General features: G+C 46.3%; 1 protein-coding gene across 1 annotated transcript in view; it reads left to right on the forward strand.

Annotated features, from left to right (window-relative positions):
• The window catches only part of tacc3 (transforming, acidic coiled-coil containing protein 3), a 49,278-nt gene that overhangs the window by 1,659 nt on the left and 34,120 nt on the right, over positions 1-13,499 (forward strand). Inside the window, exons 2-3 of the mRNA XM_038793353.1 lie at positions 5,389-5,536; positions 6,215-6,363. Coding sequence (XP_038649281.1) covers positions 5,390-5,536; positions 6,215-6,363 — 296 coding nt within the window. The 5' untranslated portion in view covers position 5,389. The remainder of the gene's footprint in view (positions 1-5,388; positions 5,537-6,214; positions 6,364-13,499) is intronic.

A 13,499-nucleotide genomic window follows, 5' to 3' on the forward strand; every position in this document is an offset into this window, starting at 1 on the left:
GGCCAGATGGCGTACTCCTGCACCTAGTTCTTGTGTTAAGGTATTTAGAATTTAGAACAGTACAGCACAGAACAGGCCTTTCGGCCCTCGATGTTGTGCCGAGCAATGATCACCCTACTCAAACTCACGTGTCTACCCTATACCCGTAACCCAACAACTCCCCCTTAACCTTACTTTTTAGGACACTAAGGGCAATTTAGCATGGCCAATCCACCTAACCCCGCACATCTTTGGACTGTGGGAGGAAACCGGAGCACCCGGAGGAAACCCACGCACACACGGGGAGGACGTGCAGACGCCGCACAGACAGTGGCCCAGCCGGGAATCGAACCTGGGACCCTGGAGCTGTGAAGCATTGATGCTAACCACTATGCTACCATGCTGCCCCTATTATGTGCAGGTTAAGTGAATGGGCCATTAAAAATTGCCCTTTGTGTCCATACATGTCCTGGTTAGTGAGGTTGCAGGGATTGGGTAAGGTGGACGTGGGTAGAGTGTTCATTCGAAGGGTCGATGTGAATCTGATGGGCCAAGTGCATCATAGATCAAAGAATTTACAGTGCAGAAGGAGGCCATTCGGCCCATCGAGTATGGTGGAAAGAGCACCATACCCAAGCCCACACCTCCACCCTATCCCCATAACTCCGTAACCCCACCCAACACTAAGAGAAAGGATGCCTGCATTGTAGGGAGCAGCATCACTTAACTGGAGTCCCTCATCTCTGGAACCATTCATGTGGATAAATGGGGATGCTCTGGTTTTACTCTTGGAGCAAATGTTGAGACTGCATTTTGATGCTGCTCAAATTATCATGGGTGTGGGGGGGTGGTGGGGTTTGCTGGACAGAGAAAGATCGAGGATCAACAGGTACTGATTTAGGATCAACAAACACTGATTTAAGATGACTGGCAACCAAAAGTGACACAAGGTGAAACTTGTGCAGCAACTAGTTTTGATTTGCAATTTTTTGTGTGTGTGATGTACCACAGTACCTGATAGGTGGTGGAGGCAGACCCCATTGTGAATTTCAAAAGAAAATAAGATGAAGTACTTTAATAGAAAAGTGGAAATATATGGGGAAATCCAGGGGCAATGGGATGAGCTGGATTGTTTTTGCACAGCCCAGTGTTTGTCAGGTTAGGAGTGATTAACTATGGGAGCTTTCCTGATTTGGAGGAGTTTGAATTGCTGGGTGGGACTGAGTTTTGCTGCCTGCAGGTGAGAAACTTTGTGCGAAGGCAGGTTTCGACCTTTCTGCTTCTACTGCCACAGGGGACACAGGATAAGGTAGTTTCAAAAACAGGGAGAGGGGAAGGTCTCTGAAATTTATAAAGAGTTCATGGACTGGGAGGGAATCCAGATAGGGGAGGTAAAGTACAAGTGGGAAGATAAGTTGGGTGAGGAGTTAGAGGCAGCTTTGTGGGAGGATGCTCTGAGCAGAGTCAACATGTCCTCATCATTTGCCAGGCTAAGTCTGATACAGTTCAAGGTGGTGCCGAGTTCAGTGGTGGTGATCTTTGGACTGTTGGAAGACCCGGGAGTCCAGGGGGGTGAGAGAGGCTGACGTTTTGGCCTTTGACTCCTTGGTAGCCCGGAGATGTATCCTCTTATCGTGGAGGGACTCGGGAGCCCCCAAAATCGGCGACATGGGTTGGTGACATGGTCGGTTTCTCTGGCTTGAGAAAATTAAGTTCACCCTGAGAGGATCAATGTTAGGGTTTGGCCGGAGGTGGCAGCTGCTTATTGACTTCTTCGGGGGGGAAATGAAACTGTTAGCAGATACAATAGGGGGGGGGGGGTTAGTTTAGTTTGGGTGGGATCGGCGAGAGGCTATGGAGGGAATTGTGTGTATAAACAATGTTGGCTGGGGGAGGAGGGGGTTGTTGTGTACTAAATTATGATTGCAGCCTGGTAGCAAAGGTGGATAGCACTGCGGTTTCACAGTGCCAGGGTCCCAGGTTAAATTCCCTGCTGGGTCACTGTCTGTGTGCAGTCTGCACGTTCTCCCTGTGTCTGCGTGGGCTTCCTCTGGTTTCCTCCCACAGTCCAAAGACGTGCAGGTTAGGTGGATTGGCCATAATAAATTGCCCTTAAGTGACCAAAAAGGTTAGGTGGGGTTATTGGGTTACGGGGATAGGGTGGAAGTGAGGGCTTAACTGGGCTGGTGCAGACTCGATGGGCCGAATGGTCTCCTTTTGCACTGTATGTTCTTTGTATCTGGTTACAAAATCATAAATACCTTAAATGTTTTTGTTCAAATACTATTGTTTTTTTAAACTTTGTTATTCCAAACATATTCAAAGGGACATAGATAAATCCAATAACATTCTCCACACCTCGCTGTGCAGTTTGTGCACGTTTTTTTTTTTTGTTGCCCCTTTTCACTCCTCCCCACACTGCCATGATGAACAGTTCCTCAAACATGGTCTTGAACAGCCCCCACCATGTCTCAAAGCCCTCCACTGATCGCCTAAATTCAAACTTGATCTTTTCCACCTGGAGAAAGTTGTAATGGTCTCCCAGCCAGGCTGCCACCCTGGTGTTGTCGGCCACCATTCCAACAAAATCCTTTGTCAGGCAACACTAAGCTAAGATCACAACGTTGGCCTTCCTACCCTCCATCGGCTCTGGCATTTCCGATAGCCCAGAAATCGCTGCAATAGGGTCTGGCCTGGGCTATACCCACCGGAACCTTAGATAATGTCCCAAACACCCCTCCCAGTATCTCTCCAACTTCTCACAGCCCCAGAACATATGCACGTGATTTGCTGGTCCTTGCCCACACCTCTCGCACTCATCTGCAACTCCCTGGAAGAAGCCACTCATCCTTGCTCGAGTCATATGCACCACCTGAACTGAATCAAACTCATTCTTGCATGCAGGGAGCATGAATTCACCCTGCACATCGCCACTCCACACTCCCTATCCTATCCCCTCTTTCCCCCACTCCTCCCATTTCTCCTTGATTCCCCCCCAACTGTGCTTCCACAGCCACCCGTGTATATCCCCATTCCTCCCCTCCTTCCAAATCTGGGAGCAGCAACTGCTCCAATAGGGTGTACTCCAGCAGCTTGGGCAAACCTCTCAATTCCTTCCATACAAGTCCCTCACTAGCATATCCCTGAACTCGTTTCCCTTTGGGAGCTCCATCCTATCCTGCAGCTCTTCCATAACCTCTCCGAATATAAAACCCTCGCCCTCCCTGGCCCCACCTCCTATACAGTGCATCTGTGTTCCCTGGCTTGAACCTATGGTTCCCTCACGGTGGTGTTAGCATTGACATCCCCCTCCCCCCTCCATCCTGAAGTGTATCTTTAACTGGTTCCACACCCTAATTTTGGCCTGTCCTACCGGGCTCTTCGTGTGCTTCCTTGGTGCCAGCAGAAGCGTCGCCATCACTCACTATGGTCCTCGGGTTGGAACCACTACAGGACTCTAACCCCTTCCTGCCACCGTCTCACCTCTGCTTTTGCCATCCAATTGTAGTGCAACAGATTTGGTAATGCCAGCTGCCTTTCTGTCTCTGTAGCAAGGCCCTCTTCACCCTAGGTACCTGAAGGACTGGTTTAACTCAGTGGGCTAGACAGCAGGTTTGTAATGCAGAACAAGGCCAGCAGTGCGTGTTTAATTCCCGTACCAGCTTACCTGAACAGGTGCCGGAATGTGGCGACTTGGGGCTTTTCACATTAACTTCATACTTGTGGCAATAAAAGATTATTATTATTATTCTCCACCCATATGAACTCCAAAATCGCTGCATCCCGTTTCTGGAAAAAGGTCTTCAGAATGAAGACTGGGGGATTCTGGAATAGAAACAGGAACCTTGGCAGAATGTTCATTTTTATCACCTGGACCCTCCCTGCCAGTCTTGGGTGTAATGTATCTCTGCTCTTAATGTCCTCCCTAAACTTTTTGTTAGGTTCCATTTGTGCATCATCGCATGCTCCCTCGTTACCTGAACCCCCAAATACCTAAACCTGTCCCAGGCAATCCTAAATGGCAACGCTCAAGATTGGCTCCCTGACCTCCTGCATTAACTGGAAATGCCTCAATTTTTATGACATTCAGCTTATAGCCTGAGATGGTCCTGAACCCCTCTAGCATGTCCATAATTCTCCCCATACACTCCAATGGGTCCAATATAGCGACACCCGGTGTTCCCTACTCCCCCACTGACCCATCGCCAATGCAAACAGCAGTGACAACAGTAGCAGACACCCCTGCCTTGTTCCCTTGTGCAACCCAAAGCTCTGTGAACTCATCTCGTTTGTCTGTGCACTTGCCACTGAGACCGCATACAGCAGGTGCGCCCATGCCACAAACCTTCCCAAAATCTTAAACAGGTATTGCCACTCCACCTGATTGAAGGCCTTCTCTGTGTCGATGGAGACCACTACCTCCAGTACCCATTCCGTCGGGGTCATGATCACATTTAATAACCGCCTAATGTTGCTGGAAAGTTGCCTGCCCTTTATAAAGCCGGTTTGGTCCTCTGCGACCACCCCTGGAACTCTCTCTGTCCTCCCTGCCACTAACTTAACCAATGCCTCAATCACTGCCCACCCCCCTCCTTGCTTTACCCACCTCCAGGGTGTTTTCCAGCACCCCCTCCACAACCAGCATTCTTGAGACATATCTTGTGGCATTCATGCCTTCCACACCCTCTGGAAAGCTGTGGTCGGACATCATCTTCTCCATCTCCCGGTTCTGTGACCCCTGTGCCGCCAGGCACTTCTCTACTCTCTCTCCTTCGATCCTTTCAGGGGTGCTACCACTCCCTCAAAGGTCTTTGACTGATCTTCCTGCATTTCCCTTTGCTGCTGGTGGAATTCTTCTCTACTAAACGCCATCAACTGCTCCATCTGGGGTTTCCAACTTGAGACAACCCTTCCCCCTCTTTCACCTTCCCAATAGCTGCTGTGCCACAGGTCTCTTCCAATTCTTTGACCAGGTCTTTAACCTCCTTCTGCGTATCTGATGACCAGCAAACCTCTCCTCCACACCTTCAGCTACACTTTCGTGTCAAAATTCCCCCATTTTCGGGTAAAAAGAGCCCCACTCAATGCCCTGTGTGCAACCACTCACTCCATGGGGCGCCTCGGGAAATCAATTAATTAACTATTGTAGTGTGTTCTCGCTCTTCAAGTTGGCTTGTGCTTTCAATCCATGTACTTTTCACAGTAACTTCATTGCAATGTTAATGTAAGCCTACATGTGACACTAATGAATATTATTAATGTTCTGTTGACTTAATATCTGTTATTATGAACTCCTTTAAGTTGTAAAGTAATTGAAAAATTAATGTGGTTTTCTTGCACTTTGTGCAATAAAAACTGGCATTAGTTCTCTTCCCCAAGAAAATGATTTTTGTTTCTTGCTGTTACTAGCATGGATTTGATTGACCTACAAAGTTTTAACATAATGGATGAACAATGTGACCCATTAATACAAGTGGAGACTTCAGGAAGGCCATCAATTCTTCGCATATCACAGAAGGAAAACGTCCCTCCCAAAGGGTCAATGAAGCTGTCAAAGGTAGACTCTCTGCGTTTTAGAATGGTTAGCACAGAATGAGGTCATTTGATTAGTCCAACTCCCCTAACCTATCCTTATTGCCCTGCTATCAGATGCTGACCCTATTTGTTCTGAAAGACCTAGTTTGTTTCTGCCAAGCTCTTGTCCAGTCCATTTCAAACTTACTTTCGTATAGTTTAGTGCTGCATGTTTTTGAGACTAATCTTTTTGCTTGACCTTGGAACGCATGAATGTACTGTCAAAATATTTGATGGAGGCATCATAACTTTGCATTTGCATAATGACAGGAATAATATATGCCAAGTTTCTCAGTACAAATTCTGAAATAAGAAATCTCTTCTACTGCAGTCCAATTTTGAATTTAAATCTCATTGGTGCTACGGGAGAATTCTACATGTAAAGAAATGAAGGGGGCTTCATTGAACTGTGCATACTCGTTCTGGTCTCTAATTCAAGCTTCAAACTTGCATGTTTTGTTGGCATCCTGCATAGTTAAAAAGGGTGACAGTAGAGGGGAAAGAAAATTGAGCATGATCCTTGTTTTACTGAGGTGCTGTTGTCTTCCCCCCCCCCCCCCCCCCCCCCCCCATTATTGAAGTCATCTGTTGACCACTATTTGTATGCTGTAACTCTATTGGTATGTTCCAACTTTCATAAGGTTTTTTTTTTGTGTATTAGGTGTCTTTTCAGACTCCTGTAAGAGACCCTTTTACACGCAAAGTGCTTGGCTCGCACCTGACTAATACGTGGGATGCACTTGAGGCTGGAAAATATGATGCGAGAAGCACTGGGAGCTCGGAAAATCTTGACGTGACTGAAGGAAAAGTGTAAGAAAAAGTATTTTGGTATATGTTATAATGAGTAACAATTGAATACTGTGTTGGTATGTTGATTTATTTTCATGTTTGGCTGATGGGTGAGATCACTTCTAATACTGCAGTCCATTTATTGAATTCTAGGGTGCTTTCCAGATGTCACCTGAGTCAGTGACAAAATTTGTGTTTTTATTTTTTGTCACTTCATTGCAGTGTAAGCCTACTTGTGACACTAATAAAGATTATTAATAGCCCCCCCCCACCGCTCCAAGCTGTCGTATTTCTTTTGAAGTCTTTACTGTATTTGCAAAATATTCATTTGTGTACCCATACAGTAAAATCAACTCTTTGAAGACTACCGTTCCATTGCTACTGACCTACATGTCAACTAGAACCAACAACAGTTTTGTTCAAAGGTTCTGCTTTTTGCACAAGGCAGTGTTTTTGTTTGTGCAGTACACTCAATGAATGAAAATTGTGTATCACTGATACCAGTATTTATTGCCCTTGAACTGCAGCAGTCTACCTGATGGATGTACTTTCATTTTGTGAGTAGTTACTTCCAAATTTTGTCCAATTACATTAAATTTGTCCAGTGACTGCATCAATTCTAGATGGTGTATTATTTGTGGGTGCTTCCTCATTTCTTCTACTTGGTTCAGAGACGTGACCATGAAAATCTAGGCTGACATCTCCATACTGTGTGTCAAAGAATGTAGTGCTTTCTTTTCAGATGAGATATTGAAGTGCGAAGGCCCCATTAGCTATTTTGGATCAGTGTAACAGACCCAGTTTTTGAATAGTAGCTGTTTCAGATGTGCTGCTGTTGTGCATCTTGCAGATGGTATATACCATCATGAAATGAAAATCGCTTATTGTCACAAGTAGGCTTCAAATTATGTTACTGTGAACAGCTCCTAGTCGCCACATTCCGGTGCCTGTTCGGGGAGGCTGGTACAGGGATTGAATCGTGCTGCTGGCCTGCTTTAAAAGACAGATATTTAGCCCTGTGCTATTAAGGGGGAATGTTAAGTGTGCTGCTTTGTCATTGCTGGTGTTGAACTTTGGGAGTTGATGAGTCACTCTTTCCAACTTGTGGCCACAGTATTTATATGGCTGAGCAGTTTCTGGTCATTAGTAACAGTCAAGTTTTATTTGGAAATGCTGTTAAATATCAGTGGAGATGGTTTGATTCATGTTTCCAAATGTCTTGCCTGGCATCAGATGTCAATCCATGCTACCTCCTCTTATCCTGTTTCAGTTCATCTGTTGAAATCCTCACCCATGGCTCGGTGCATAGAATCAGCACTGATTTCTGGTTATGATGTTCTGACCACTAAGGGGACTGTAGGACTCTTCTGGAAAGGTCATGCTGCTAAGTAAGGAGGTGGGGATTGTGAAGAAGGGCTTTCTTGTCTTCTGCCACCAGGGAATATAGGGAGGTTGGCTGCAGAAAGGTGGAGTAGCACTGTTTTTTAAAGGATGAGATCAGTTTATTAATGAGAAAATCAAAGATGTGGAATTTAGTTTGGATGAAGCTAAAAAACAGAGACCATGAACAAGATGGATGCTAGTTATAGATCACATTACCATATGCTGTGGAGGATGAATTTCTGCAATGTATTTCATTCACTTTGAGATGTGTGTGTGTGACACTGGTTGAACCAGCATTTATTGTCTGTCCCTAACTGCCCTCCTTTTCAGAGGGCATTTTGAGTCAACCATACTGTTTTGGATTTGGAGGTCAGACCGGATGGAAGTCTATACTAAATTCATTCAATGTTGCGGCCACTGATTTTTGCAAATAATTGGTCCACAACCTGTAAACAGCGAGTAAGTCTGTTTCTATCCATTTGGAGTCTAATAATTCACCCATGTAAAGTGGCTAAGAAGCATCTGCATTTCACTCCAGATCATAAAGTGCTACAATTGCATGATTCCTCATTGCAAGCCTTTTGGACTTTTAAAATCTTTTCGGCTGCATTCACATTCTCACTCTGCAGAGTATGATGGAATTCCCTCTGCTTGTCAACAGAAACCTGACTATCTAAAGAAAAACAGCCCACTTTATCAGCATCCAAAAGTACCATATTATAAATCCAGTCCTTTTACTGCTTGCCCATAGTCCAGTGGCAGCTGCAAGATGCAATGCAGCACCTTGCAAACCAGTAGTCCATACCACCTTGAGGCAAAGCACATGGGGACACCACCATTTGCAAATTTCCCTCCAGTGTCTACCCATCCTGACTTGCAAATGTATTGCTGTTCCTTTGCTATCACGAGGTCAAACCCTGGGACTCCTTACCTGACAGCCCTGTAGGGCTATGCACATCAGAGACTGCAGTGATTCTTGATGGCAATTCGGGATGAGCAGCACATGCTGATGTGCCAGCAACACTCCCTTTCCATGAAAGAATAAGATTACTTTGGTGTGTGAAGCATCTTTGTATGCTTTACTACTTTAAAGGTGGAGTAGTGATCTATGGAAGAAACAAGTACTGATCTGACTGTTTGTTCCAATGCTGTTGCATCCAAATTTGCTCATTTTTCTTTTGGACAGTATCCACTAGGAGTGGAGTGAAACAGCTGAAATACCCCATGCAACTGCCTTGGTAACGTTTTTTGATTTGTTTTATCTAAGTACAGTGACAATAGGGAATGTGGCCAAGGGAACGTACATAGTACATGCATAGTAGACAAAAAATAATAATCAACAGAGTATATTGACAAATGGTATATTGACAGTGGACAGCGGAACAAGGAGCCAAACAAAGCTAATACATGAGCAAGAACAGCATAGTGTGTCGTGAATAGTGTTCTTAACATGGAACGGATCAGTCCAAGGGAGAGTTGTTGAGGAGTCTAGTAGCTGTGGAGAAGAAGCTGTTCTATGTCTGGACGTACGGGTCTTCAGACTTCTGTATTTTCTGTCTGATAGAAGGGCCTGGGTGGGAGGGGTCTCTGATAATGCTGTCTGCTGTCCTGAGGCAGCGGGAGGTGTATACAGAATTCACGTGAGGATGGCAAGCTTGTGATGCGTTGGGCTGCGTTCACCACACTGCAGTTTCTTGCGATCTTGGGCCGGGCAGTTGCCATACCAAGCTGTGATGCAGCCGGATAGGATGCTCTCTAACGCACACGTTTGTGAGAGTCGATGCAAACATGCCAAATTTTGTTAGCTTCCACAGGAAGCAGAGATGTTGTTGGGCTTACTTGACTGTTGCATCAACATAAGTGGACCAGAAAAGACGTGATCCCTAGGAACATAAAGCTATCGATCATCTCCACTTTGGAGCCATTGATGCAGACGGAGGGGGTATGTCCTGCTAAGCTTCCTGAAGTCGATGATCAGTTCCTTGGTCTTTCCGACATTTAGAGTTGTTTTCGGTACACCATGCAACTAAGTGATTTATCTCCCTTCTGTCGTCTGATTCGTTGTTGTTTGAGATGCGGCCCAACGCAGTCGTATCATCCGCAAACTTAGATTGAGTTGGAGTTAAATCTTGCCACGCAGTCATGTGTGTGTATAGGGAGTACCGTAGAGGACTGAGAACCTTTCGGGGCCCTGGTGTTGAGGACTATTGTGGCTGTTGCCTATCCTGACAAATTGCGGTCTGTTGGTGAAGAAGTCGAGGATCCAGCTGCACAGGGAGGGGTCAAGTCAAAGATTGCAGAGTTTGGTTATTAGTCTTGTCGGGATAATGGTGTTGAAGGCGGAGCTGTAGTCTATGAACAGCAGTCTTACATAGGCGTCCTTGTTGTTGAGGCGTTCGTGTGTTGATTGTAGAGCCAGGGAGATGGCATCCGCTGTGGACCAGGTTATGACAGGTGAACTGCTCTGGACCAGTTGTGACAGACTAACTGCAATGGGTGAAGACCGTCTGGGAGGCTGGCGTTGATCCGTCAAATGACTAGCCGCTCAAAAGCATTTCACGATAACAGACATCAGGGCCTGTAGTCGTTGAGGCAAGCCAACGTGTTCTTTGGTACTGGTATTATGGTAGTCTTTTTTTTTAGACTGGATTTGAGATTGTTTCATGTTGAAGGTAGGTGCTGACTGATCCATGGAACTAATAGCTTGGTTGTCTTCTGGTACTTCCAAGTGGCTGTATGAGAAGTGGGAATCAAGGTGTCTGGGCATTATAACATGACCAAGCCTGATCGTAACCCCATAATCCAAATTGTTTAACTAGAGCAGATGTGTGTTTTTTTGGATACTGAAGCTAGTTGTCATGCCTCCACTAGCTTTCTAAACATAGACTGAGGGAGGGATTGATTAAGAAGGGGAAAGTACAGTATGAAAGGAAGCTTGAAGGGATGGTAAAGAGAAATGTAGGCCCCCACAGACAGACAAACAGGGGAATACATAATAAGGGACAAAGAAATTGCTGAGCAATTGAATGCATACTTCACAAAAGAGGGCACAAATCAGATCTCAGAAATGTTGGAGAATGAAAGGTTTAGTGAGAGGGAAGAACTGAGGGAAAGCAACATTAGTAGAGAAATGGTGCTGGAAAAATTGAAGGTGGATAAATCCCCAGGGCCTGCGAATCTGCATCCCAGAGTGCTTAAGGAGGGGACTCTGGAAATAGCGGAACATTTAGAAAGCCTTAGCAGTATCGGTTAGAGTCGGCATGGATTTATGAAGGGAAAATCATGCTTGACAAATCTGTTGGAATTCTTTTGAAGATGTAGTACAGTTGACAAGGGGAAGGCAGCCGATGTGGTATATTTGGACTTTCAGAAAGTGCTTGACCAAGTCCCGCATAGAAGATTATTACACAAAATTAAAGCGCATGGGATTGGGTGAAATGTATTGAGATGGACCTTTCAACAGAAGCACACCGGGGTAATGTCACTATTTAAAGTTACACTCGCATGATAACACCCAAGTTGGGTGGGAGGGTGAACTGTGACGAGGATGCAGGGATCCTACAGCATCATCTAGACCGAGTGGGAAAATCAATGGCAGATACAGTATAATTTGGATAAGTGTGAGGTTATTCACTTTTTTGGAAGCAAAAACAGGAAGGCAGATTATTATCTGAATGGTTGTAAATTGGGAGTGTGCAGTGGGACCTGGGTGTCCTTGTGCAGCAGTCACTGAAGTTAAACGTGCAGGTGCAACAGTGAGTAAAAAGGGCTAATGGTATGTTGGCCTTCATTGTGAGGAAGTTTCGAGTATAGAAGCAAGGATGTAATTGCTGTAATTATACAGAGCCTTGCTGAGGCCGCAACTGGAGTATTGTGTGCGGTTTTGGTCTCTTTGTTCTCGAGGGAGTGCATTGAAGGTTTACCAGACTGAGTCCTGTGAGGAGAGATTGGCCATGTTGGGATTGTTCTCACTGGAGTTCAGAGTGTTGCCTTTCTTTCCTATATTCTTTTCTCTGTCCTTTCTGTGGCTCTGTTCCAATTATGGCAATCCATGAATATGTCCTTCTTTCTATGTTCTAATGCTTAGTTGTCAGGTATCAAATCATACCACCACAAGTTTCAACCAGCTATCAATCAAAGAGCCAAACACCAGTTAGTTAGTTCAAGGTCAAGGGTACTTTATTTACACAAAATTAGTCATGCAACATAAACACTACTAGTTAAATGCACCTATCGACAAAGACATCCTGTACTTAACTTCGGGCACTCAGCTTAGGTCAGAACACTGGCCGCTGTTCAATTCTGGATCTTCTCGGGTCCGAAGGAGTAACTGATGCTCAGCTAGGCTCATCCGTTGAACATGTCTTTGCTTCTGGTATTGCTGTACTTGGAGATGGCCGTGACTGGGGTACCAGAACCAAGAGAGCGAACTTGTGGCGGGCTCTTCTTCTACTTGGAGTTTTTTTTTAAATTTTTATTGAAAGAATTTTTTACATGAAGATATTTACCCCAACTAACTATAAAATATTACAAAATATTCCCTCTTAACAAATATCCCCCCCCCGCCCGAACTCGCGCGCGCGTTGTCCCTCCCCCCCTCCCCCCTCCCCCAAAAACAAACAAAGCAACAATCAACATCAAACATGAACTGCGAGCAAATTTGCCCGCATTTCAACCGTAAATAACCCACCACAACCGTTGTTGCCACCCCCCCTCCCCTCCCCCCCCCCCCCCCCCCCCCCCCCCCGGGTTGCTGCTGCTGCGACCTCTGTACCCTATCTCTGAGCCAAAAAGTCGAGGAAAGGCTGCCACCGCCTGAAGAACCCTTGTACCGACCCTCTCAGGGCGAATTTGACCCTTTCCAACTGAATAAAGCTTGCCATGTCATTAATCCAAGTTTCCACGCTTGGAGGCCTCGCGTCCTTCCACTGTATTAGTATCCTTCTTCGAGCAACTAGGGACGCAAAGGCCAGTACTCCGGCCTCTCTCGCCTCCTGTACCCCCGGCTCCACCCCAACCCCAAAGATCGCAAATCCCCATCCTGGTTTGACCCTGGATCCCACCACCCTCGACACCGTCCTTGCCACCCCCTTCCAGAACTCCTCCAGTGCCGGACATGCCCAAAACATATGGACATGGTTCGCTGGACTTCCCGAACACCTGACACATCTGTCCTCACCCCCAAAGAACCGACTCATCCTTGTCCCCGTCATATGGGCTCTATGTAGCACCTTAAATTGAATGAGGCTAAGCCTCGCACACGAGGAGGAAGAATTAACCCTCTCCAGGGCATCAGCCCATGTCCCGTCTTCGATCTGTTCTCCCAGCTCCCCCTCCCACTTGGCTTTCAGCTCCTCTACTGATGCCTCCTCCGCCTCCTGCATTACTTTGTAGATGTCCGATATCCTCCCCCCTCCGACCCAGACCCCCGAGAGCACCCTATCACTCGCCCCCCTACTGGGGAGCAAGGGAAACCCTTCCACCTGGCGTCTAGCAAATGTCTTCACCTGCAAATGTCTAAAAATGTTTCCCGGGGGGAGCCCGAATTTCTCCTCCAGCTCTCTCAGGCTCGCAAACCTCCCATCTACAAACAGATCCTTCAGCTGCCTGATGCCCACCCTGTGCCAGCTCTGAAATCCCCCGTCCATGTTCCCCGGGATGAATCTATGGTTCCCTCTTAACGGTGCCTCCATCAGACCTCCCACTTCCCCCCCTGTGTCGCCTCCACTGCCCCCAGATCTTGAGGGTGGCCGCCACCACCGGGCTCGTGGTGT

This window comes from Scyliorhinus canicula, chromosome 3 (assembly GCF_902713615.1).
Source record: "Scyliorhinus canicula chromosome 3, sScyCan1.1, whole genome shotgun sequence".
Taxonomy (NCBI): domain Eukaryota; kingdom Metazoa; phylum Chordata; class Chondrichthyes; order Carcharhiniformes; family Scyliorhinidae; genus Scyliorhinus; species Scyliorhinus canicula.